Raw genomic sequence first — 26525 nt, forward strand, 5'->3', positions numbered from 1 at the left:
ATTTATTGACAGCGACAACGACGGCGGAAGCCTACGCTTCATAACTGACGCAATTTCTTAAAATTCAGTGTAACTGAGTCAAGTTGATTCATACCGGCTGTACTTACTGGAGAAATGTTATAAAAAATTCAGTTTCAGTTTACCCACATTGTAGTTTTATAGGCCATCTTGGAAACCCGTGCTTGGCGCTGTTCATTGGCGAATTATACACCAAAGAAGGGCATTACCGTGAAAAATGGAGTTGATGACTTCTAGCCGCATGCAACAAGAACGTGCTGACATTAAACTCAAACGCTAAATATGATCCGGTATCATCAGATAATGCGCTCACATTGATCATTGAATATCTTAGTCCTCTATCCCTAGCCTCTGTGAAATGTGGGACTTCAGTTCCATACGGGTCAGACTGACGGAAGAACATAAATCAAGAGAGATGATGACTTTTTGGATCGAGGTCGCCCGTATTACACAAACTTCATAGTAACTAAGGGACTTTGATTACACAACAGGTGCTGAACGTAAATCAGAAAAAGGTCTGTTAGTACAATAATCACAACTGTGGCATGACAGACATCTAATCCCAAATTGGACCAATAAGTTATTTATTCGAATGCTTCCGCTCGTCTTAAAGGGGCTAAGATGTATTCGTTTGGTTCACTTTTGAACTGCATCTCGTGTTTCAGCTCAAGTGTACATTATTGGTAAATATCCACTAAACGCCGATTCTTCAAATTTCTCGTTATTTTACCATTGAACTAACGTTTTAAATATTTGACTTTAAAAACACAAGCGACAAAAAGTTTGGAAAAGATTCAAAATTATGTTCAATGAATTTCGCTAAGTGGTGTTATTGTCAAACGCTAGACGCGCATATTTTGGTTAATTTGCTCCAAATAAAGGCAAGTTTTGGTGATGCATCTTTATGTCCATGATGTCATATCTCCCGAACAGTGTTTGTTACAATAACAGAATTTCGCAGGTATATTCAGGGTATATGAGGATACTGTCTACAAAAAGTTTTGTGAATAGATGCAATAATAAATAAGTAATAGATTAAAAGTTTGTGCATTCTGCTAAGTTTTGCTCCATGAACAACGAAAAAGTTTGTAATCAATACACTTGGCTCCTTTCATTACTTTTTGTGGAGTGTGAAGTAGAAAAACTTTCGTAAAGATTTTAAATTAAGAATGTCAAATTCGTTGGATGTTGATTATTGCTCGTATTGTAAAATACTGGATGAATGTACTCTCAGTGTTTGCAGTCGGTGAATTACGCTGCCTAAAAACATAAACACACCTACAACTCCTACACTTTTCTTACTCTGTTGAATCTTTAACATAAAATCATAGATCTTAATGACTAGATTGTGACAACATTTTCAATTCGTTCAGTATTTGTATTAAATAGTAAGAAACGTGGTTTTGTCGCCACTGGAAGCCGTTTGATAGCCAACCTGATACTGGGTGCCAAGAAACGTTATAAGCGTTTAGTGAAGTTTGTTTTTCACTCGTCGACAGAATCACAGACGTGTGTTATTGACAGACATCGAGTTGAATATTTCGCTCATACTTTACTGCAAAGATGTAAAAATTATGTTAGTATAAAGAGCGATAAGCTCGACGTTCGTTCGGGAGCCACGGCCGCATGACGACGAAAGCTGGGCGCTGTTTACAAGTGGCACTCGGTGTTTGGGGGAGACATAGTGGCAGGTCGTCAGGAAAGGTAAGCAACGTGAAGTGATCAAGACAGACCAACTACTGAATTAAGACAATTAAAGGAAAAAACTTTTGAATAAATTAGTGGGATAATTGTAAACAGGACTTATAGGACGTTTGCTTTAATTTTTTTTTTTCTTTTCGAAGTCAAGGTGGATGAAAAGTCTTTCGTGTTGCTAGTTTGCTGTAACCAAGATGCAAATAGCGCTAGTAACTTTGTTTTCATTAAATTCTGCTTCAAATTTGTGAAAAGTTTTAAGAATTGATGCATTTGACTGTATTATATCTTTTTTCCCGTGAATATGAGTATAATGTCATCTGTCCGGCAGGCTGTTGAGTTAAAAGCACTGGTGGCGGCCATAACTCTTCAGATCTGAGACTTTTCAAAGTGGCTCTGCGCACTATGGGACTTAACTTCTGAGGTCATAAGTCCCCTAGAATCTAGAACTACTTACACCTAACTAACCTAAGGACATCACACACATCCAAGCCAGAGGCAAGATTCGAACCTGCGATCGTAGCGATAACGCGGTTGCAGACAGTAGCGCATAGAACCACTCGGCCTCCTCGGCCGGCAGACTTTTACGAGGCAAGTAGTCAAAGTTTTGCAAGGAATCAATAGGTGGCGGCATGCTGTCATGAATGTTAGGGCAACAGCGTTTTTGCAATTTAAATTACATGTTATTTGGTGCAGAAATCAAACGACTTGCGGTAAAATATTGTACATAACGTAATAAATGACATGAATGCTGAATATGAGAAATTAATATTAGTGTTAATTATAAAATGCAGGAGTGAAAAACGGATTTTCCTATCTGCTGATATAGTATGTATTCTAAGCAGTGAAGAATAATTCGATTATGCGAAAGCGAACTAGGGACATGAATAGCGGCACACATCAATTTTCAATTTTAATGCTGATTAGTGATATCTTAGTTTACAACGCCGTAGTCGCAGTTAGGATTAACTATTTTCTTAAATAATATAAGGTGGGTGGCATTTATTTGACGTAGATTAGAAGACATTCTAATGGCTGAAAACTCATAGCAATAAAGTAAGTTTCGAAGGAAATGATTAATTTTGGATTTTTTTGTATATAATACAACTTGCGGTTATCTGGGTAATGGAAGAGGCGTCTCGGTAGTTGCTTTTTGTGTTATTGTTAAGTACACAGTACTATCAAAAGTAATAAGTAATACAATTTTGCGCATTTGCAGTGAACTGAAAATGAATAAAACAGCCGCTGTCCTTTCATTGAGGCAATTTATGCAAAACTGACCACCTTCGTTACCGGACACGCGTGAAAGATTAAACTTTTATTTAAAAAATTGATCTTCGATTACAGTTTACAGAGACGCTTGCCGAGTACAAGTAGCGGCTATTAATCCATATATTTATTATTAATGGTACTTACCTCGTCTCATTATTTCGAAAGCCAAATTTTAATTTCACGATCACTTCTCAAAGACTTGCACATGTTAAACACAAACAAAAGAACTGATGCAGCTTGGCTGTGATGTGCAACAAAGGCTTGTTACATGTAGAGGAAGGTATGTTAATCACGGCGGTTTGTGAGAGAGTAATACCTGTTGCGTGACACGGATTCAGTTTGATACCTAACTGAAAACTGGAAGTGCAATTAACCTTTTTATTTTAATAAATCGTTATTTTCAGCTTCGAAACGTAATTAATGCTTTCTTTTCCTCTCAGTTTAACACGACGATGGCGACCACTTTGAATTTACTCCAGGTACGTCGCCGTGAAGATAACGATATATCAGCCAGCGATTTAGAATTATACGCTGTCGGTACGCTCAAGCGGGGACTAGCAATTTTTTGGACGAAACGAAAAGTAAGAACAATGAGGAAGCAACGAGGACTACAAAAGGCTGTGAAGAACAGTAGGTGCTACAAGACATAGCCTTAAGAAGAAGAGGATGATTATGATGGTGATAAAATTGATGACGGTACAGCTACATTAATTTAATACTTTTCTTGCTTACTTTTATATTTATCAGTACTGTGTTACATATATTTCTCGACTTTCCGGTGATTGTGAAGAAACCATTTAGCTATCACTCTGATATTAGGAATCTCCTCGCTAACTGTCTTCTTAAGTTTTCATTTTGTCAGTCACGACAGGTCTTGTAAAACTGACTCTCAGTATTCTAGGTGTGCCCACTAAGCTGATGACTGAACTTTTAGAGAGTACCAATATCCTTTTCGACACCTGCGAAGAACGTGGAAGTAGTCATGAAACTTCGAGTGTTAATTTATACCTGACTGGGACAGGACATTGGCAGTCTTCTACGAATCTGTGTGAATAAAATTACGTAGTCTGAGTAGAATCGAAGGGTTACGCGTGCACTCCGAATCCGCTGTACTATGATCTGCACAGGCTATGAGACTTATTCCTTAATACTAGCAGATCTCCTCTGTTAACAGTCAGTGTGTCATAACAGAACAGATAAAAGTTGCTAGACGCGGATCCTGTCTTGCTAATTCTGCTGTCCAAGCGTTATATGCTAAACTGTGATCTTGAGAAACGCAGGTGAGACTCCACTTATCATAAAAAGAAATGTGAAATCTTTCTTTCTCTGAGTTGTTTTCAAAGTCCATAAATGGACAGTGCGAGAACGTCTTTGCCATTACTAGATACCTATTATTTTTACACTAATCTATCTAGGTGGAGTCTATGATGTAAGAGTAAACTTTGTATATTGCACTAGAAATTGTTTGCAAACATAGACATCCAATGTCTTTCCGGTGCAGTAGCTTTTCGTTTACCCATTTCAGAATATTCTTTTTCAACACTGCACAGCAAAGCAGTAACTATTAGCGAGTAATAACCAGTACTTGCGAAAATTTACAAGGAATCTACGAAACCTTTTGCTTTTGGAGAATTTTAGAACTTAAAACGATTCCTCATTCGACTTAGGTAGCATAGTTAACTTAATACCAAAACTTTATATCAAGCAAAAGCTATGTTTTACATGAAACGTTGGAAGAAAATTCAAGAAGGGAGAGACATCCTAAGCAAGTGCAATATAGATTTGAGCCAACCAATAAAAGATTATACGATACTTTATACAAACCTACGAATACTCAGGTCAGTCATTTTGTGAGTTCATAGATAAAGCTTAGACGTCGAATTTCCGCAAACAGAATGACAATCAATGATTTTGTACGGCTTATGGTAATATCATCCTGAGATAGTAACGCTGTCGACATCACGTGACGTATGGTAGTATCCTCTACCCGCTCTATAAATGGGAGAGTCTTAGTGACAGTAGCCGGTTTACCTCCAATTTTATACATCGACTATTTCAACTCATCCCGGAGGTTTCAACTGAAGAATGGGTGATTGACAGTTCTACGCCGCCTATATGCTTTCGGTTAGTTTGTCTACGTTACATTCGTGACATGCAACAGTTATATCTTTTTCCTCTCCACTTCCCAAACTTATAAATAATAGTCTCTCATAAATTCAAGTATTGCTCCATCGTCACCCCCCCCCCCCCAGTAAAACAAAATTAAGCTTATAAACAACGACTGCACTGCTGGTTTACCATCCAGTTTTCCTTATGGTGTAACGGAAATTCCGAAATAGAAAGTTGTCTCACTTGTTTCCCAGCTCGGGCTTCCCTTGCCCCCGCACGGCCTCTTGTGGTCTTTTCTACCCAAACAATGAGTCAAATGGAAAATTAAAAAAAAAAAAGAAATTATTACTGCATCAGTAGCAGCAGAGCGTTAAAGTTAATTTATATTCAATTTTTATGTGCCTACTTTTTGGTCGCTAGACGAAGCAACCTATGAGACAGAGTAACGTTAGGGCGATCTATGTTCTCTGTTAAGAACATCACCATATAACACAAAAACTGTTACCGAAGTTTCAAGAAGTAAACAGTGTATATGACATGTCCGAAAGAACAGGCCATTTGACCATCTTGTTCTGTGCGTATGCACAAACAGTGCCCGAACTCTTACGGGAATCGGCAAAAAGCCGCGAGTAATGAATATAATGGGCAGGGGTACGATGAATATAGTGCGGGACAATAAGTTGGGAATGTGGGTCTTACGGTAGGGTTGCCAGAGATAAGTCCCTGAAGTCGCACTACCCTCTATGTCCTCGGTGGCTCAGATGGATGCCGGTACGGTAGCTACCCTCTGTAACAAAAAACTGAGTGAACACGTCAACGAAGAACCTAAACTGGTGTCATCAGATATCCGCCCCGAACTAATTCTGCCATGTAAGCAGGAGATCCTGGGTTCCCAAGTCCCGGTCTGGCACACATTTTCAAGTATCCCCGTTGACTTATATCAACTCCTGTATGCAGCTAGGGGTATTCATTTCATTGTAAGCAAACAGTGTACCTGAGCTCTGGCTGAACGCCTTGTGACCGGAAATAAAATGGGTACCAATCACTTCTAAGATGAAAAAATTGCGGAACCTGATCATTAACCTCATACAGATTCCTTATTAAAATTATTATTAGTGGTTTCCATTTTTAACGCACTGAAATTTTTCATCAAGTGCGTTTAAAACAGAACAAGAATAAAACGGGAAAATTAACAACCTGATGCCCCCGAACGAACAAGACATATTAAACGCAGAATATACCGTGCAGGTATCCATTTCCTGAGCTTTTTTTTTAGGCAACGGACAATCATTTCCCCAGCGTTAGTAATTGCCACTGCCCCATTAAAATTCTACCTCGACATCTAACGAATGCATTTACATATGCATCATGTCATACCGTATTCAAACTGCCAGTTTGGGGAAATGCAGAGAGCCAGGCTCCAAAACGTCGGCTGCCCTAGACCCAAAACGGATTGAGACCAGTTAATTACGGGAGCACTTCTGGCGGCTGTACTATAATCGTTCAGAATCGTCTTGATTGCCTTTTGTGTCTCAGATAACAACGATGATTTTTATAGCTGCTTCAGTACTATTCCATAGTCATTTAAAATGTAAAATTAATTGCAATATTATCCGTAGATCTATCTGACTCTCTCAACCCGTCATCTGTGATGATGAATAAAATCCCCCTCTGAAACTGGAGCTGCCAAACTGCTAAGTAACAAATTTGTTATTGCACGTGGCTTCAGAACATAAGAGTCGTTTTCAGTGCACTGCAAAATGTAATACATAACAAAAAAAGTAAATATTGGAAGGGAAATTTACGTAACGAAAGCCCACCGGTCCTGAAAGAGTCGAATTCAGTGCAACATCCTTGTCCGCCACTAACATGTGTGATAAATCATTTAACAAAATGTCGTGAAAGACAGCGCAGAATTTCCAGAAGGGGTTCTTTTCGCAACCAGACAGTGCCTCATTGAAATTCTGGCCCAGCTAGTCTAATATCGTCCCGAGATGGGAAGAGAGAACGTGGTTCCTCAAATTCTGCGGAGCGCCGTAAATTGACTTGCTTATTAATTCGAGAAGATCGACACGCCGAGAAAAATACCTCCACACCACAGAGCAGATCCGTAATATTTTCTCTAAAACAGTTAAGCTTGACTCCAACATGACTTTCTCGGTCGGCGTATTATATTTTTCTCCTTTCAGCTTTATCTAGACGAGCTTTTACACGAATTCTGAAGATGTCAATCCCAACTGATGGCTATTCACTCTCACTGCTCTTGGGAAAGGAACCTATGACAGCCCATCTACTATAATAGCCGCTTAGCAATACTTTGTGTTGAGAATTGCAGCTCTAACTCCGGTCTGTCACTCGTATTATTTACAGGCTGAGGAGGAAGTAGAGATTGCAGACATTAGGGACATCATAATTAATTACAGAGTGTCTGCCTTCTTGCAAGAACACATTTTTTGTTTAATTCTCAAATGTCATTCATCTCAGATGTGGTGTCGTCAGGGGTTTTATTGTTTTTCAAATATATAAGTACCATTTTTATGTAGGTTTAGATATAAATAAACCTCAAATTATGTTGTTGTTTACATTATATATGTAGGTTGCCCTTTTATACATTATATGTCCCCTGTGCCTTGCGTAAAGAAAGTAAAATATCAGTACGTACGTAATTTAAGCAACAACAAAACTTGATGTCCATTAAATGGCTCTCAAATGGTTCAACTGGCTCTGAGCACTATGGGACTTAATATTTGAGGTCATCAGTCCCCTAGAACTTAGAACTACTTAAACCTAACTAACCTAAGAGTATCATACACACCCATGCCCGCGGCAGCATTCGAACCTGCGAAATTAGCGGTGGCATTGTTCCAGACCGAAGCGCCGAGAAACGCTCGGCCACATCGGCCAGCAGGCTTTAAATTAATCAAAACAAAAGAAATTTGTATTGTTGAAGAAGTCGGACCGTATGTAATTCACGTTTTCCGGCAAGCACCGAGAACACAACCTAGAATTCTATTATGATAATCAAGTAGATCTTCAACTATGAGTAACTATCTCAGCACCAGTACAAAATTTAAATTTTGACTCACTTGATGCACGCACAGTGGTAAATAAGAGTGATTTTTTTTTCATGGTTTGATGCTCACTCTTGTACAGAGTGTTGCGTCATTTTTTCAGTGTATTGCGAGGTATCCCGTTCTAATACGTGTACGACACAAAACACGTAAACACGGTGAGAGGAATGAACGTACATTAGCTTGTTTAACACTGATTTGTTACTTAAGAACAGCGTACTAGCCGAAATTGCTATTGCAGATTACTAAACAGATTGAAAGACGACATGGAAAATATCATTTCTTCAATTTTAAGTCTGATTTTGGAAAATAGATTAACATTAATCCATTTTCTTCGTCACGTTCAGCTTATGCGTTACTTTTATTACAAACTACGACGATTCGACCACTGAGACATCGCAGATCCATGAAACATTCTAGCACCGAGCTAAATGGTTTCCGAGTTTCTATGGTTCCTCTTACCTGTAATCGATCAGGGAGCGCAGTGCTTGACCCAATAGAAAACAGCGGACTTCAGTCCCCATCCAATCATTCCGACTTCCGTTGTTTACGAAAATAAAAAAAATTTCAAATGTCTCTAAGCACTGTGGGACTTAACATATGAAGTCATCAGTCCCCTAGACTTAGAACTACTTAAACTTAACTAACCTAACGACATCACACACATCAATGCCCGAGGCAGGATTCGAACCTGCGATCGTAGCAGCAGCGTGGTTCCGGACTGAAGCGCCTAGAACCGCTCGGCCACAGCGACCGGCTCGAAAATCAAGTAAGACGAATGTCGTGGTTCTTCACTTGTTTTGGGGACTCAAATGAGAATTTCTGGAGTGAAGGTGACGTTCTTTTCGAGTAACATTGGTGAGAAAATTTACTGAACCGGCATTTGACGAAGATTGCAGAATGATTCTTCTGCCGCTAACATTCATTTCGCCTAACAACCAAGAAGATAACATAAGAGAAGTCTGCGGTCGTGCAGACACACACAGGCAGCGCCTTTCCCTTGCTCTATTTGAGAGTGATATGGGAGAGCAAATGACTAGCAGTGGTAATGTTACACTAAGCCACGCAACGTAGTTGGCTTGCGTAGTACGTATGTAGATGTGGATGTAGATGCAGGCATACACGTGCAACCTCAGGAGTCATTATATATGCTAAGTGTAATTGCAAAAGTTGCAATTTTCGGATACCTAGGAGAAAAGTAACAGCTGTGACACAGCAAGAAAAATACCGAATTAGAGCCAAAATAATTGAAGATCAAGCAGTAGAGCAAGTTTCACGTTTCACTCATCTATGTTATGAACTACCTTTCAACGATGATGGAAAAAAGCATTATCGAATTCAGTATGTATGCAGCAAAATTTGCGAACCACTGAAGGGAAGGTGAGACAAGGGACTCAAATATAAGGCCATGACTTTGCCAAGGATATACGAACACGACACATTCATGTGTAAAACAAAATAGAAACAAAATACAGTCTTCTAAAATGAGGCTCGTCCATTCATTCAAAGGATATTCCGTACAATAGAAAAAATCTAATGAAGAGATAATGCATAAATTAAATATATTTTCGTTGAATGAATTAATTTCCCATAAAAGAGAAGTATGGACAACTACATTTTGCGAATGGAGAACAATACAATTCCTAAGCCTGACCTCCTATATCACCTTACCAGAAGAAGAGAGGTCTGGCCGACGCATGAAGAGATGGTAATAAAACGGAGGGTAGAAAAGGGCAATAGCCTAATCCTGGAAGAAGCAGTAAATAAGTTAGTAAGTAAGTACCAGGACACAGCTAGTTATTTCTCGAAATCCTTGTCCAGACCAGTGTGCGAAATTCTGAAGCCTAACCTTCGTCCTAATTCATTTTGGTTAGCATCACTATCTTCGACAGCACTCAGCATCATTAATGTGCAGTGGACCGAAGCGTAAATTTGATGGTTGGTTAAAAATGGTTCAAATGGCTCTGAGCACCATGGAACTTACCATCTGAGGTCATCAGTCCCCTAGGCTTAGAACTACGTAAACCTAACTAACCTAATGACATCATACACATCCATGTCCGAGGCAGGATTCGAACCTGCGACCGTAGCACTCGCGCGATTCAAGACTGAAGCGCCTAGAACCGCTTGGCCACACCGGACGGCTTTGAAGGTTGATTCGTGAAATCGATCCTTCTAGTGACGTGTACCACTGTTAGAGTGTTCCTCTGTTTCTTTTGCTGTCTCTAAAAATTGTACCTTACTCTTAAGGGATGCATTACCCTCAAAACTCATCCGCTTCCCATCGTCAATCTAGGACCACATTGTGCTCCGAGCTTCTACACCTCATCCAGAGGACGAGTGAGATATTCGGAATACCAAAGACATTTCTTCCTGCTCACCATCCTCGAACGGAGTAGGAAGGATGGAAAACAATTGTACATCGTGCAGCCGGCCGTTGTGGCCGAGCGGTTCTAGACGCTTCAATCATGAACCGCTGCTGCTACGGTCGCAGGTTCGAATCCTGCCTCGGGCATTGATGTTTGTGATGTCCGTAGGTTAGTTAGGTTTAAGTAGTTCTAAGCCTAGGGGACTGATGACCTCAGATGGTAAGTCCCATAGTGCTTAGAGCCGCTTGAACCATTTGTACATCGTGTACCCTTCGCAACACATCGCAATAGGGGTTTCGGAGTACAGATGGATGTATAGTGCTATGGTTCATCAAATACTCTTCAATACCTTAGCAGATGTCTTAAAAATCTATAGTTTCTTCCGATAATGGCTTTCTTCAGACAATTTATCCTGTGTTTACTCTTGAATCTCTTTACAGCTACCTTCTATATGCTAGGAGAAAGAGATCCTACTCCAGCACGTATATTACATAATAAGCACGCCTGACTTTATCCTTAGATCATTCTCGGGCACTGAGAACTAGTTTAGTAAAATTCTCTATCTCAAAGATGGATTCTTTCGCTCGTTTCTATTTGATCGCACTGAGACAGTTTTGTTAAAACTGCTGGGCTGAGAAGTCTGCTTTCTTACGTTTCTCTTGAACCAACTAAACTGAAGTTTGGCATTCAGAGTTTGAACGAGAAGATAAGTATAATGATGGGAAACTACTGTTGAAGCTGAGCGTTGGTTATACGGCTGTGACGATACTAAATACGTAACTAGACCTGAGGACTCATATAATAATCATCCACCACGATATAACATAAAAGCTAATCAACAAGGTTGCTTTAAACTCCACTGTGTCAACAGGAGATGTAAGGCCACTGCTCTCCTCCGATCTTTGACCTCCCTTACTCAGGCTGAAATTTAACGTGGACACCGAACCAAGTGCATCTAGGCATTTTTTCACTACAACAATGTCAGAGTCGAAAGTAGTGATAAGCGACAGATAAAAATCTTATAACTGACCACGGATCTGTACCTCGTATACATACATACGAATGTATACACAGGCGAAACGGTGTTTTCACATCGAATGACACTTGAAAACTCACTATTAAAATGTTGCATGGTCTCTTTCCTGAATGAAACTTTGCGATAGAGTAGTCTGCGGAAACAATCCTTGGGTCTTACAGCGTCCCTTACTTTCAGAACACAGACAGTCCGCAACTCAAGAATTAAATTACTTTACCAAACTTATATACTACTGAAAACCACGAAGGAAATATTGCAGAAATTGGTGAGCATAAAGACTCCTCCCCCACCATACGCAAATGGAACACGAAGAACGAAAAAAAGAGGATATCGTTTACCTTCAGCCATTGAACACACTGTGAATTTCAGAGTACAGATGACTAGGTAATACATGTATGTACATTAACTATTGGCTGGTGCTTTAGTAAATGTCTCGTCAATCTACACTTCCCTCAAGTAATAGTTTTCAACAGACTCTGCCTTCTTCGTTCTTTCTCGAATCTTATCAGTATAAATGTAGTTCGAATGCCTTCTCTGCCTCGTGATGACTGGGTGTTGTGTGCTGTCCTTACGTTAGTTAGGTTTAAGTAGTTCTAAGTTCTAAGGGACTGATGACCATAGATGTTAAGTCCCACAGTGCTCAGAGCCATTTTTTTGAAGTGAGAATACCAGTTCCTGTCACAATAATACAATTTAGCTACCTTCAATCTTAGGTCGCTTCCACGCACTGAGAATTAATTTAGTAAAATTTTCTACCTCTAGGTGAAAATGTTAACGAACAATACCACCGTTTCCTGTTTCAGTGTAATTAATTAATTACATTAATTTAATCAGTCATATTTAATGGTGCAGGGGAAACAAAATTAGTTATTTTTCCACTAATAAATTTAATATATCAGTTATTTTCCTATCGAAAATAGAAATTGATGTAACCAGCACCGTCTATTGCATTGTACTTTCCACAAAGCGTTATCATGAGTGTTTATGTCATTTAATAACACACGTATGCATTGTTGGTACGAATTTCGGGTAACCTGGGGCACTATCTGCAGAGGAGAAATAAAAAAATCTCTTTTAATACAAGGATCAAACTTCTGTGAAGGTTTCTATTACACAGATGAACAGTTTTTTATGTTGTTGCTCCCATATTCAATCAAAACTTCCATATAACTTTGAACTTCGTAATAAAATACTTTTACCTTGTTTTTCTGCCAAACAGTGCCAAAAGTACCCAAACGACAAACATGCAACACATATGTGACTTATTAATTAACATACGTCCATCTGAAGATGGAAACTTAATTTTCTGAAACAGGTAGTGGAAGGTATAATAAATGTGGTTAGTTACAATAGTTAATAAATTTCAACTGATTTTCATAATGATATAACTCAATTAGCATTTAACGGTCTTTTCGGAGCTCCGTACTTCGGTTCGTTAAAACGGAACCATTATAGGATTACTCTGTTATCCGTCCGTCCATTTTTCTGTGTGTCTGTCTGCCTGTCCTTCTCTTAGAAATTCTTTTTCTTAGGAACTGAAGACATATCAAGTTGAAATTTGTCACATACTAAGGTCAGTTGTCCATTGGCGATGTAACAAATAAACTCCTAAATCAATGCAATCAAAAGATACGGTCATTCATATAACTTATTTTTATGTTAGGAAACTCATTCATCAAGACCGGCAGTATTCATCCCATTTGCCTGGCATCATGAAATTTAGCAGGAAACAATGTTTCATTGTACAATTAAAGCAAATTATCCGAAATGTGTTAATTTCTAATTATATCACATGAAATAATTTTTGTTTTGTTATTTATTATCCCGAATGTCGGCCTCTCTCCGACCCTCTGTCAAGATGTCTTTTTCTCAAGAATGGGGGGACGTATCAAGTTGAAATTTGAATCGCATGCTACTGTGTATGGTCCGTTTGTGGTGTAAAAATCTGAAGCTTCTAAGCCAAAGAAACCGAAATGTACAGCCATTTATGTCACATATTTTAATGCAATCTCACCATTACAACCTATAGGTTACTTCCCGTTGACCGATATGCTGCCAACATTAATGTCGACAATGGGCGAAAACTGTCGAGTTTCTCGACTTCCGGGATGGATGAAGTATTTCTATACATAATTAAGTCTTAATTTTAATTTTAATAAAGAACAGCCTCAGTTGCACCGTTTACCTAGAAGTTACCTAGGTTTCAGTCGGGATAACTCAACCGTCTTCAAAATAACAGTAGCTATCGTTAGTCCATAGTGGACATCGTCAAGCTAAAACGATAGATACTTTCTGGAGAAGGTTGGGTTAACCCGACTGAAACCTAGGTAAATTCTAGGTAAACGGTGCAAATGAGGCTGTTCATTATTAAAATTAAAATTAATATTTATACAGTTGCTGACAGGACCGCGAAATGTTGAAGATACTTACAATTAAGTTTGTACGGAATCCTCAGAGTGTGAGTCGTACACGGACCTGGACAGTTTTTGTGAAAAGAATGATATTTTTGTTGATAGCAGAACACACTGTGATGGTTCTTGGAATAATTTGCTTTTCCACCACAATCACATTTATTTTTAGAAAAATTACTGTATTCTGCGATACCGGCCAACTTCGGATAATAAAATACAGGCCGTGGTCCAGTCCGACCACTGTGGAGTTTTCTTCTGGCGTAGAAATTCATTAAATTTTACGTATGTAATATCTCTTTATATTCACTGAATTATGCTGATACAATTCTACCTTTGAATGACGTTTACTAATTTTCTTGTCTTCGTGCCGATTAGCCTGAGCATTGTTCGAAGAATTGTAATCTGAATATTGAGATTTATGACGAAAGATAACTGATACGAAATTGTACGAATAAGAGGGATATATATATATATATATATATATATATATATATATATATATATATATATATATATATATATATATATACTGCAATATATATAATATTCCTCCTTCATACAAAAGGTGTGTAACAATTTACATTATTTGACATTTGAGAATTAACGATATTCATCGATATATTGCATAGTTGTTAATCAGAAGGGAAATTCCGAAAGACTGGATACGAACCTGCATTTAATAATCCAAGAGCTCCATTACTTCTTCGGAAGGTTAAACTTCATCAAAGCCAAATATCCGCTTGATCTGTGGCTTCCCGACTGATTATACAACGCTCCCAAAAATACGAGGCAGTTTATTTGTACAGACTAGCAGACTGCCGCAAAACACGAACCTGCAGAGAAGAAGACTCATCGCCTGATTTCATTCTAACAAGTAAAATTTCTGAATCATTTTGAGTGAGTTATGACTGTGTTTCCTACTATGAATGATTGATTGCTCGAATGAATTGAAAACTACATAATTACATATATAGGAGGAAAAATTACACGTTCCAGTGATATTAAGCAGAGCAGGGAATTTCAGAGAACTGAGTTTAGGACGTCAATTTGCTGTCGGCAAAGTACTATTGGATCTGAGAGCAGTTGGACTGAGGCAAACCATCGATCTCGATAGCGCATATACAGTACATGTGAATCCACACACTGTCGCGATGTCGGTTTGGCGCCGGGCAGGCTTCTCCACGGCACCCGTACACTCACCTACTATGCTGCCACGGATGACCGCCAGAACGACAACCAGCGCAGCCGCCAGAAGGACCGGTCTCGGCCGAGGTCCCATGCCCGCCAGGAGATTGTCACTCGCAGGGTGCTCGCCGAAAGACTAGAGTGTCAGGCGCGATCGCGAGCCGGCGCTGCTGCGACAGACCGCCCACGCATCGTCGTCCCGCGGAGCGCGGCGCGGCTGCCACTGGCCGGCGGCTGTGTCCGCGTCGGCGGCGGCGGCGGCAGCGGCGGGGGCGGCTCGGGGGGCGGCGTCGGTGTGGGGTGGACCGGTGTGCGCGCCCGCGCGGTCCGCAACTGCCGCCTCCGCCGCACGGCGTCCGGGCCGCTGCGCGCGCCACTATGCGCCCACTGCTGCCAACTGCTCCGTGCTCCAAAGACAACTACACGGCACAACGCGCTTCGTCGTTCGTCACCCATACTCATAGCACGACGATCTATGCGACCAATGCCGACAACCTTCCCGTACTCGTAGAACTCCACGAGAACTGCACAACCATGCGCTGTGCTACTCGATATCAATTTCCACAGCACAATTGTTCTACGTAGTAAAGAATGCTTTCGCGCCACTGCCACGAAACCTGTCACGTCCGACCCAATATTCTTGACGGTAGGTTTCTTGTGACACGGCCTTGCCGCAGTGGATACACCGGTTCCCGTCAGATCACCGAAGTTAAGCGCTGTCGGGCGAGGCCGGCACTTGGATGGGTTACCATCCGGGCAGCCATGTGCTGTTGCCGGTTTTCGGGGTGCACTCAGCCTCGTGATGCCAACTGAGGAGCTACTCGACCGAATAGTAGCGGTTTCTTTCATCATATCGACCGGGAGAGCGGTGTGCTGACCACACGCTGCTCCCATCTGCATCCTCATCTAAGGATGACATGGCGGTCGGATGGTCCCGATGTGCCACTTGTGGCCTGAAGACGGAGTGCTTCTTCGGTTTGTTGTGAGACACAAAACGGCCTCCGGCCGGGGTGGCCGAGCAGTTCTAGGCGCTACAGTCTGGAACCGCGCGACCGCTACGGTCGCAGGTTCGAATCCTGCTTCGGGCATGGATGTGTGTGATGTCCTTGGGTTAGTGAGGTTTAAGTAGTTCTAAGGTCTAGGGGACTGATAACCTCAGAAGTTTAGTCCCATAGCGCTCAGAGCCATTTGAACAAAACGACCTGTGACTTTAAGGGGGGGGGGGGGGGGTAGGGTGTCAAACGCGCCGACTTGGAGCAGGAGAGGCAACAACGGACATTTTAATTTCCGCTGTCTATACTTTTACAAGTAAATTCATAAAACTTTGTCAGCATGACCAGGAAAGATTCAGGTTTCACCTCGTAGCAGCGGAAGTTCAAAATCATAACAAAATAATTTTTTTACGTGTGTAATTTCATCATTTCTTCACTTACTATTAGCTGCATTTGCTGTTATAGGTGCACTTTTCTTCATAAGTAAGAGAGACTGTTCGATAAATTACGCAAAGCATACAAACCATACTTATAGGTGTCTGGAACTCTAGTATCTATTTAATTTACGAAAAAATGAATGAGCTATTACGTTTTAAACTTTATGTTTAGAAAAAAAAATCAAATTTTGTAGCTAATTATCTCATTTTTTACCACAGTTTTTAATAGATTTGGAAAATTCTAGAGTTTCATACACGTGTAAGTATGGTTTGTATGCTGTGCAAAATTCGTCAAAGAATCTCTCTTGTTTGTGAAGAAAAATGTACCTATAGCAACAAATGCAGCCAACGGTAAGTGAAAAAATGATGAAATTTCATATCTAAAAAAAAATACGTTTTTGCACTTCCACTGTTATGTGTCTGAATCCTGATCCTTCCCGGTCATGCTGAGAAAGTTTTGTGAATTTATTTGTAAAAGTATAGACAGTAGAAAATAAAATGTCCTGTGGTGCCTCTCATGCTCCTATGCTCAAAGTCGGCTCGTTTGACGTCCTACCCCTCTTAATGGTTTCAAGAATAAATGGTTCAATTGGCTCTAAGCACTATGGGATTTAACATCTGAGGTCATCAGTCTCCGGTTTTCATGAAACAATTCGAAATAAAAACGAGAGCACGACACATATGCAGCAGCTCCTGGGAAGTCAGTGATTCATCAGGAGACAGGGAGGAGGAATTATAAGAAAGGTCAACAGGCGGTTTCCATATTCCTCTATTTCCCTAAGGCATTGGACACGGTGCCACACTACCAACTGTTAATAAAGCCATAAGCATACGGAGTAGGTTTCCAGAAGTATGAGTGTCTTGAAAACTTCTTAAATAACAGAACCCATTATGTTGTCCTCGATGACGAGTATTTATAGGAGACAACGGTGTTATCAGGAGTGCCACAGTGAAATGTGGTAAGACCGTTGTTATTTTCTACTTACTTAAAATATCTGACCGATTGCTGTGGTGTATGGTCGGTGAGTAACGGTAGGCGGATACAAGATGATGTAGTTGGTGTCATGAATGGCAGCTAGCTCTAAACGTAGGAAAATCTAAGCTAATGCAGATGGGCAGCTAGCTCTAAATGTAGGAAAATCTAAGCTAACGCAGATGAGTAGGAAGAACAAAAAGTTACTTGAATATCCTGCCTGACACATTCTCTTCGATCAAATACGCTACTGGACATTAAAATTGCTACACCACGAAGATGACGTGCTACAAACGCGAACTTTAACCGACAGGAAGAAGATGCTGTGATACGCAAATGATTAGCTTTTCAGAGCATGCACACAAGGTTGGAGCCGGTGGCGACACCTACAACGTGCTGACATGAGGAACGTTTCCAACAGAATTCTCATACACAAACAGCAGTAGCCTGGTGAAACGTTGTTGTGATGCCTCGTGTAAGGAGAAGAAATGCGTACCATCACGTTTCCGACTTTGATAAAGGTCAGATTGTAGCCTATCGCGATTGCGGTTTGTCATATCGCGACATTGCTGCTCGCGTTGGTCGAGATCCAATGACTGTTAGCAAAATATGGAAACGGTGGGTTCAGAAAGGTAATACGGAACGCCGTGCTGGATCCCAACGGCCTCGTATCACTAGCAGTCGAGATGACAGGCATCTTATCCGCATGGCTGTAACGGATCGTGCAGCCACGTCTCGATCCCTGAGTCAACAGATGGGGACGTTTGCACGACAACAACCATCTCCACCAACAGTACGACGACGTTTGCAGCAGCATGGACTATCAGCTCGGAGACCATGGCTGCGGTTACCCTTGACGCTGCGTTACAGACAGGAGCACCTGCGATGGTGTACTCAACGACGTACCTGGGTGCACGAATGGCGAAACGTCATTTCTTCGGATGAATCCAGGCCCTGCTTACAGCATCACGATGGTAGCATGCGTGTTGGGTGACATCGCGGTGAACGCAAATTGGATGCGTGTATTCGTCATCGCCATACTGTCGTATTGCCCGGCGTGATGGTATGGGGTGCCATTGGTTACACGTCTCGGTAACTTCTTGTTCGTACTGACGGCACTTTGAACAGTGGACGTTACATTTCAGATGTGTTACGACCCGTGACTCTACCCTTCATTCGATCCCTGCGAAACCCTATATTTCGGTAGGATAATGTGCTGTACGGGCCTTTCTGGATACAGAAAATGTTCGCCTGCTGCCCTGGCTAGCACATTCTCCTGATCTCTCAGCAACTGAAGACGTCTGATCAATGGTGGCCGAGCAACTGGCTCCTCGCAACACGCCAGTCACTACTCTTGATAACTGTGGTATCGTGTTGAAGCTGGATAGGCAGCTGTACCTGCACACGCCATCCAAGCTCTGTTTGACTCAATGCCCAGGTGTATCAAGGCCGTTTCTCAGGATCTGTGCACCCAAATTGCGTGAAAATGTATTCACATGTCAGTTATAGTACAATATGTTTGTCCAGTGAATACCCGTTTATCATCTGCATTTCTTCTTGGTGTAGCAGTTTTAATGGCCAGTAGTGTATGTACTCGGGACGTTGCAAAGCAGTGTGAAATGGAATGAACACGCAAGAATTTTAGTAGCCGATGGTCGACTTAGATTTATTGGGAGAATTTCAGGAATGTGTAGGACACTAGTGCGATTCTTTGTTAAGCAATGTTCGAGTGCTTAGGTTCCGCAGCAGGTCGTATTAAAGGAAGACGTCAAAGCAATTTAGAGGCGGGATGCTGGATTTGTTACTGGTACGTTCGAATAAGACGCATGTATTACGGAGATGCTTCGGGCGCTCAATTGGGAATCACTGGAGGGGAAGCGACCTTTTTTCGAGGAGCACTATTGAGCACATTTAGATAACCGACAGTGGAGACTGACAGCAGAACGATTCTCAGGCTACCAAAGTGCATTTCACGTAAGGACCTCGAAGACCAGAGAGATTTGGCTCTTGCGGAAGCATATAGTTAGTAGTTTTTCCCTCGCTCTATTTGTGACTGGAACAGGAAAGCAAACTAGCGGTGCAGTGTAGCGTCCACCTTGCAGCATACTGTAGGTTCCGGAGTATATATGTAGATGTAGATGGGGAAGGGAAGAAGATTATAGTGTAACATCACGTCGACATCGAGGTCATTAGGGATGGAGCACAAGCTCGGTTTGTTTCAAGGATGGTGACGGAAATCTACCGTGCCCTTTCAGTAGAACCATCCCCGCGATTGCCTGAGATCTCATTTTAAGCTTCTTGTAAGCAGACTTTGGTTTGTTACAAATGATTACAAATATACGCAAAAGAACGGCTTATAGCCTTAATTGTTGTACGTACTTGGGCAGGCGTCTACCCATACACTTTTTATGGCATGGAACTAGATTTGGGAGTTACATGCAATCTGGAATTTATATTTTCAACAAGTGACCATTTTCGAATAAGTGGGAACTTGGTGCAAATGTGGGCTGTAAGAGGGTATCTTCGAAAGTGCAACATTCACATACGAATGCATACTCTGCAAGATACTCCACTGTATACCCGTTTGTGGTACAAGACAAAAGTGACGCGCTGTAACATATGAGTGGTTATTTACTAAAATTTTCACTTTTCCGGCGTCTGTAGCTGCCTGTTCAACGTGTTTGATCTCCACGACCCAGACAGACCCAGGTATGTATTTCTTGGTAGAGCTGGAACGACGTTTAATCGGTGCCAGCTAACGAACTACTTGAATGACAACTGTCGGAAAGAGCTGGGGGCTCGTGTGCTCACCTCATGCCTGTCATTACCTCACACAGTGATTCCACTGGTAGAGAGAGAATGACACGGCAGCCAACTGACATGCCACAGCCGTCTACGGTTCATGGCGGAGATTACGTCTCTATCACTGGTAGTTCCTGCGCATCACACTTCATCGACTGATACCTCTCAACATCATGTAACCTGCATGAACGTATTATCAGTGAAATTCCCATATCCTCCTCCACTATTGACTAATACGACTTCCGTCGCCGAAAATCTTTGCCCCTCTCTATCTGGGACTGCCAAAAGACGAAATGCTACGCAGTTGACGGCTAATGAAAACAACAATGTTAAATATTCAAGAGAGATTTCGTGAGCGGATGACTTCATCTTGTGAATAGCTGAGATGTTTTCGAGAAGCGGTTGCAAGGTTTCTTTATCATGGGACTTGTGAAGTTACAAGGTTTACTGCAGCGTATTATTATTTTCACGTAAGCAATAACTACACATTACGGTGAGGGCCCGTATACTCACATGGTCCCACTCCACAGATCGACGTCGGAACCACCGTCTTGCTGTATCAATAACTTCTCAATTATCCACCTGCTGCATCCTGCGGAGTACATCCTCCATTGGGCCACAGAGACGGACGTCGAAAGGTGTGAGGTCCAGGATTTGGAGTGGGTGAGGAAGAATAGTCCAATGAAGTTTTGTAGGCTCCTCTAGGGTGCGCACATTTGTGTGAGACCTTTTAGTCTCAGTCTCAGTGACTCTACCGGCTGAGGGAGCGGCACTGAGCTTGTTTCCTTCGTAAGAGACATGGTGTGCCGTCACTCGTATGTATTGCCATTCCGTTTGCTGTTCGCAGTGATGAACCCATGTTTCAGCGCCTTGACTATGTTCGACAAAAAATGCCACTACCAGCCTCGTAACGCGAAACAATTCCGCACAGATTGTCCTTCGTTGCTCTTTATATTATTCTGTTAGGCTAAGAGGGGCCCAACGTATACACACCTTGTAATCCAAATTGTGGACGAGTGTTTCAGCACTACCAACAGACACGTTCAGTTGTACAACGAGGTGTTTGATTGTGTTCTGCCGATCACCTCCAATGAGAGTGTCTGCACGTTCCAGCATCGAGGAGTCACAGCTGTGTCCAGCTGGCCGGCAAGCCGGAGATCGGACAAGTTTCGGCGAAATTGTTGCGATGTTGACAGACACCTTGCCTAACGACTCACCGTGCTTTTGGCCATTGCCAGGTCTCCGTAGACAGTCTGAAACACCTTCCGCCGAAAGAAACCGCACCTCCGTTACAGACACTATTTTGAAGACTACGTATAGCGTTGCCACCAACTGGAAGTTCAAGAAACCATAGGAGCCGAAGTGGGTATATTCCACGATATCCCATGACAAATTCTCCATTTTTCCGTCGAAACTGGCCGACAGAAAAAGTGTTGCCTTACTAATTGAACACTCCTCATAGAACGAATAGATCTATGTGCCAGGCCAAGACTTGTGTTATACTTTTTTTTAATTGAAATGTAAAGTAAGACAGGGAAATTCGACGCAGACTCTGTATAATATCATGCATCCAGACTCCTCTGCGTAATTTGATTATTGTGTGATGTTTAAGGAATTGACGATGAACATGATACTAGAGATTTCAAGTGTTACAGTTTTACGAAACGTGATAGGCCTGTTGTTCTTTGGTTTTGTATAAAAGTTCCAAGCAGTCGTGTGGAGGCGTGAATATTTCGAAACGCTTCACAATCAGATGTGAATAATTTATCTTGGCTTACTAGGTACTGAATTTAATTTACGCTCTTCCTAGTGCATTTGGAGCTTAGTTATAGAAGTTTATGTATGCAGGTTCGGGAAGGTAAGAGGGTGGGCTATTGATCAGGCAGCAGCTACAATTGAGAACCTAATCTTCACCATTGTTCTCGTACCATGATTTCGCGGCACAGTGAAAGTCCCACCCCGCTCTGTCGTTGACGGCCAGACCGGTTGCGTCTGCTCTCTGTCGCAGACCACACGCAGACCAGATTAACAGCTAGCAAGACCACAGCGCCTGAAAGTACCCCCACAACGCTCAGTGTCTTTTGTGCAATAATATTATCAGGACTTACTGTGGGGCAGTGCGAAGTCTAGAACTGCGCCGCGCTGGTTAGTCCCGCGGTCTCAGGCGCCTTGCCACGGTTCGCACGGCTGCCCCCGGCGGAGGTTCGAATCCTCCCTCGGGCATGGGTGCGTGTGTTGTCCTTAGCGTAAGCCAGTTTAGGTCGGTTGCAAGCCTAGGGACCGATGTCCTCAGCAGTTTAGTTCCATGGGAACTTACCACAGATTTCCAAATTTCTAGAACAGCGCAGTATTATTGCACAACATATTTAGAATCAGGGAAGCGTCAGTTATATATCTGCATTCGTAGAGAAAATATCTGCCCTTGGTGACGGCGAACTTGCATGTATTGCGATTACAGTCGCTATGTGCTGCCAAAAGTAAAACAAGACGAAGCGCCTTGGGTGAAAATGTGGCTTGGAAGACGTTCTGCATACTAAAACGGTAAGAACACTTACAGCACAGACGGAAATCTAAGGGAATTTTTTTCGGAAGCTTGGTGGACCTCTTTACACACTTACGAGCACTGGAAAGAAGCTGTTCATATATAGTTATGATTTCACTCCCTGGAATGCTAGAAGCTATCTACAAACTTGAAAAGAGTAAGGTATGTCAGTGTAGAACAGAGGATCACAAACCTTTCCTTTGACGGAACACTTCGGGAGTACTGGTACTTTAATGGAACATCTTGTTTATTTTGAAGACTAATAAAATCAGAACAAAAACAAAAACTTGATTTAGGGTGTAATTATAACAAAATTTTTAAAAATAATTAGTGTAAATGTGTCCAAAGACACACTTTTTTATAGAGTACCCCAATAGCTGTTTCTAGAGAATGTGTTTATTCTTTTACACGACTAGTTTCGGTGGCACATTACCGGCATCCTCAGATCCCACCACTACCAAAGGAGTATTTGATTTCCTTGGCGCACTGTCTTTGGAATTCTTATTACTATCACACGCGTCCTAGCTTTCTTCAGGAGTCTGTACTCCAACCTGTGTCGTCTCCAATGCACAGGTTGTAGAGTGTAGACACTTTTGGCAGTGGTGGGACTTAAGGATAGCGTTAATATGCGCCAAAAGTAGTTGAGTGGTGGAATAAAGACATTCTCAAGAGGCAGCTCTGGTGGTACTTTTTCTCATATACCTCACCAGCTGAAGTCCATTCTACGCGATGGACATCAATAAAGTGTATTGCGCCAGTAGCACCCTCCATGGTACAATGTATTGATTAATAAATTGAGCGAGAGTCAATATTTTTAAAGTTCTCCAGTCTCCACCGATATATTGCAAACCGTCAATACTGCTCCAAAAAATGGCTCTGATCACTATGGGACTTAACATCTATGGTGATCAGTCCCCTATAACTTAGAACTACTTAACCCTAACTAACCTAAGCACATCACACAACACCCAACCATCACGAGGCAGAGAAAAATCCCTGACCCAGCCGGGAATTGAACCCGGGAACCCGAGCGTAGGAAGCGAGAACGCAACCGCACGGATACTGCTCTCAGACGGTCTGTATGACTGCACAGTACTCAATATTCTACAATTAAGAATGAGCGTCTCAGGTCCAATTTAAAGAGTTCTGTGTGCGGTAGCGGACGTGCCGGAACATGGATACAGGGTGGCAGAAAACATTTTAGTTCGCATTGTTTATGCCAAGTGATGATTATCCAAATAATCGGCCAAGAATTGTACCGAAGCGTCGTTAAAACTTCCCAGAAAATCGCCATGACTCGACTGCAGAGGCCCTGTAATTATATAACCATTGATGATTATGACGTTCAGAAGCATTGATTGAAGGCATTAAAACGCTCTCCTCAATTACTTGAACAAAGCTTTATGAGAATGGATTCAGCTATTTTATCAAAGGTTGTCGCAAGGAGGATCCGATATGGTATAAGAAATAAAATCCATCTACTATTTCAACGATGATTTGTGTCGGCTGAATCTTGTGGACTTGAGATTTGAATGCCTTGGCTAATGTGGACTTGTCTGTCGTCAACATTTCACCGGTACAAGAGAAAAGAGAAGAGCAGGTGGTGCTGGTGATGGCAGCAGTGTAAGACAGTCTTCTACACCCTTTTCCCTTTCTGGGCTAACTGCAAATAGCCGACTAAAGATGTTTCGTTCCGTTTTTAGTACTGCCTATTAACATTTATTGACCTGACACTGGAGGTGCTCTCTGATGTGAAAGTAAAAATTTTGTTTTGTGATATCGGTTCAAAATGGTTCAAATGGCTCTGAACACTATGGGACTTAACATCTGTGGTCATCAGTCCCCTAGAACTTAGAACTACTTAAACATAACTAACCTAAGGACATCACACACATCCATGCCCGAGGCAGGATTCGAACCTGCGACCGTAGCAGTCACCCGGTTCCGGACTGAGCGCCTTAACCGCGAGACCACCGCGGCCGGCTGATTTCGGTTTCTCACATCTTTGGACAGCACAATTGTATTCTCAAATAAAACTTAACCTTTGTTGACTTCCAACGGAATTGTCAGAAAGCAGAAAATCAGTAACATAGGATGATATTACTTTACCTATTGTTGTTGTGGGCTCCAGTGCAGAGACTGGTTTGATGCTGCTCTCCATGCTACTCTATCCTGTGCAAGCTTCTTCATCTCCCAGTACCTACTGCAACCTATATCCTTCTGAATCTGTTTACTGTATTCATCTCTTGGTCTCCCTCTGCGATTTTTACCATCCGCACTGCCCTCCAATACTAAATTGGTGATCCCTTGATGCCTCAGAACATGTTCTACCAACCGATCCCTTCTTCTAGTCACGTTGTGCGACAAATTTGTCTTCCCCCCAATTCTGTTCAACATCTTCTCATTAGTTATGTGATCTAGCCATCTAATCTTCAGCATTCTTCTGTAGCACCACATTTTGAAAGCTGCAATTCTTTTCTTGTCTAGACTATTTATTGTCCATTTTTCACTTCCATACAACCCTTCACTCCATATAAGCACTTTCAGAAACGACTTTCTGACATTTAAATCTATATTCGATTTTAATTTCTCTTCTTCAGAAACGCTTTCCTTCCCATTGCCAGTCCTCATTTTATATCCTCTCTACTTCGACCATCATCAGTTACTTTGCTCCCCAAATAGCAAAACTCCTTTACTACTTTAATTGCCTCATTTCCTAATCTAATACCCTCAGCATCGCTCGATTTAATTCGACTACATTCCATTGTCCTCGTTTTGCTTTTGCTCCTGCTCATCTTATATCCTCCTTTCAGGACACTTTCCATTCGATTCAGCTGCTCTTCCAGGTCCTTTTGCTGTCTCTGACCGAATTACAATGTCATCAGCGAACTTAAAAGTTTATAAAAATGCTAAATAAAACATTTTTATCGAAACTGTCATCAGATGGATTGATGGTACTTTAATCGTTCTAGTGATGCTGTGTGAAATTCCAAAACACAGGATGGGGCAGACAAGGAAAGCATGGAAAGACGAAAACAGTTAGAAGCGTCATTGGTCATTTGAATGATTACCTTTATTTAACCACCACATAACAGCATGAATAAATAAATGCAGTATTCAAAAATAATTATGAGCGGTTTTAACAAATGATTTTAGCTCAACAAGCCACAAAACACATTAACAAAATAAATTTCAAAATGAAACTTCCTTCGTTATAAAACAGAAGCTACGCAAAGAGCAACAGCAAAGATATCTTTAAGACTACTTAAGAAAATTCTTCAGAGGATCTTAGGAAAACTAATTAATTTTTAATTAAACATCCAGTTAACACACAAGAGGGCAAATACACTGCTAAAATCAGTATAAACTCAACTGAAAATTTTATCAAGTGCCAAAACAGCAAAATAGATGAAGGATGTCCACACGTGGGGCTTGTAAAATTTCAGTTCAGGCTCGGACTAGTAATTATGTATAACTTATTTGGTAATATTTGTCTAACATAATAATCAAGACAAAACTTATTCATGTTTAGAAAAAACTTAGCTACCCCAAATTCATAACATGGGCATTACAAGCACATTGCAAAGGAACGTACAACTTTGAGTAAAACTTT

General features: G+C 41.5%; 1 protein-coding gene and 1 pseudogene across 1 annotated transcript in view; one reads left to right on the forward strand and one right to left on the reverse strand.

Annotated features, from left to right (window-relative positions):
- Positions 1–15546, reverse strand: part of LOC126278372 (uncharacterized) — a 538771-nt gene extending 523225 nt beyond the window's left edge. The window contains exon 1 of the mRNA XM_049978444.1: positions 15182–15546. Within this exon, the coding sequence (XP_049834401.1) occupies positions 15182–15260 (79 nt within the window). The 5' untranslated portion in view covers positions 15261–15546. The remainder of the gene's footprint in view (positions 1–15181) is intronic.
- Positions 15547–15824: 278 nt separating this feature from the next.
- Positions 15825–15942, forward strand: LOC126279172 (5S ribosomal RNA; annotated as a pseudogene).
- Positions 15943–26525: the final 10583 nt, after the last annotated feature.

Source organism: Schistocerca gregaria, chromosome 6 (assembly GCF_023897955.1).
Source record: "Schistocerca gregaria isolate iqSchGreg1 chromosome 6, iqSchGreg1.2, whole genome shotgun sequence".
NCBI classification, from domain to species: Eukaryota; Metazoa; Arthropoda; class Insecta; order Orthoptera; family Acrididae; genus Schistocerca; species Schistocerca gregaria.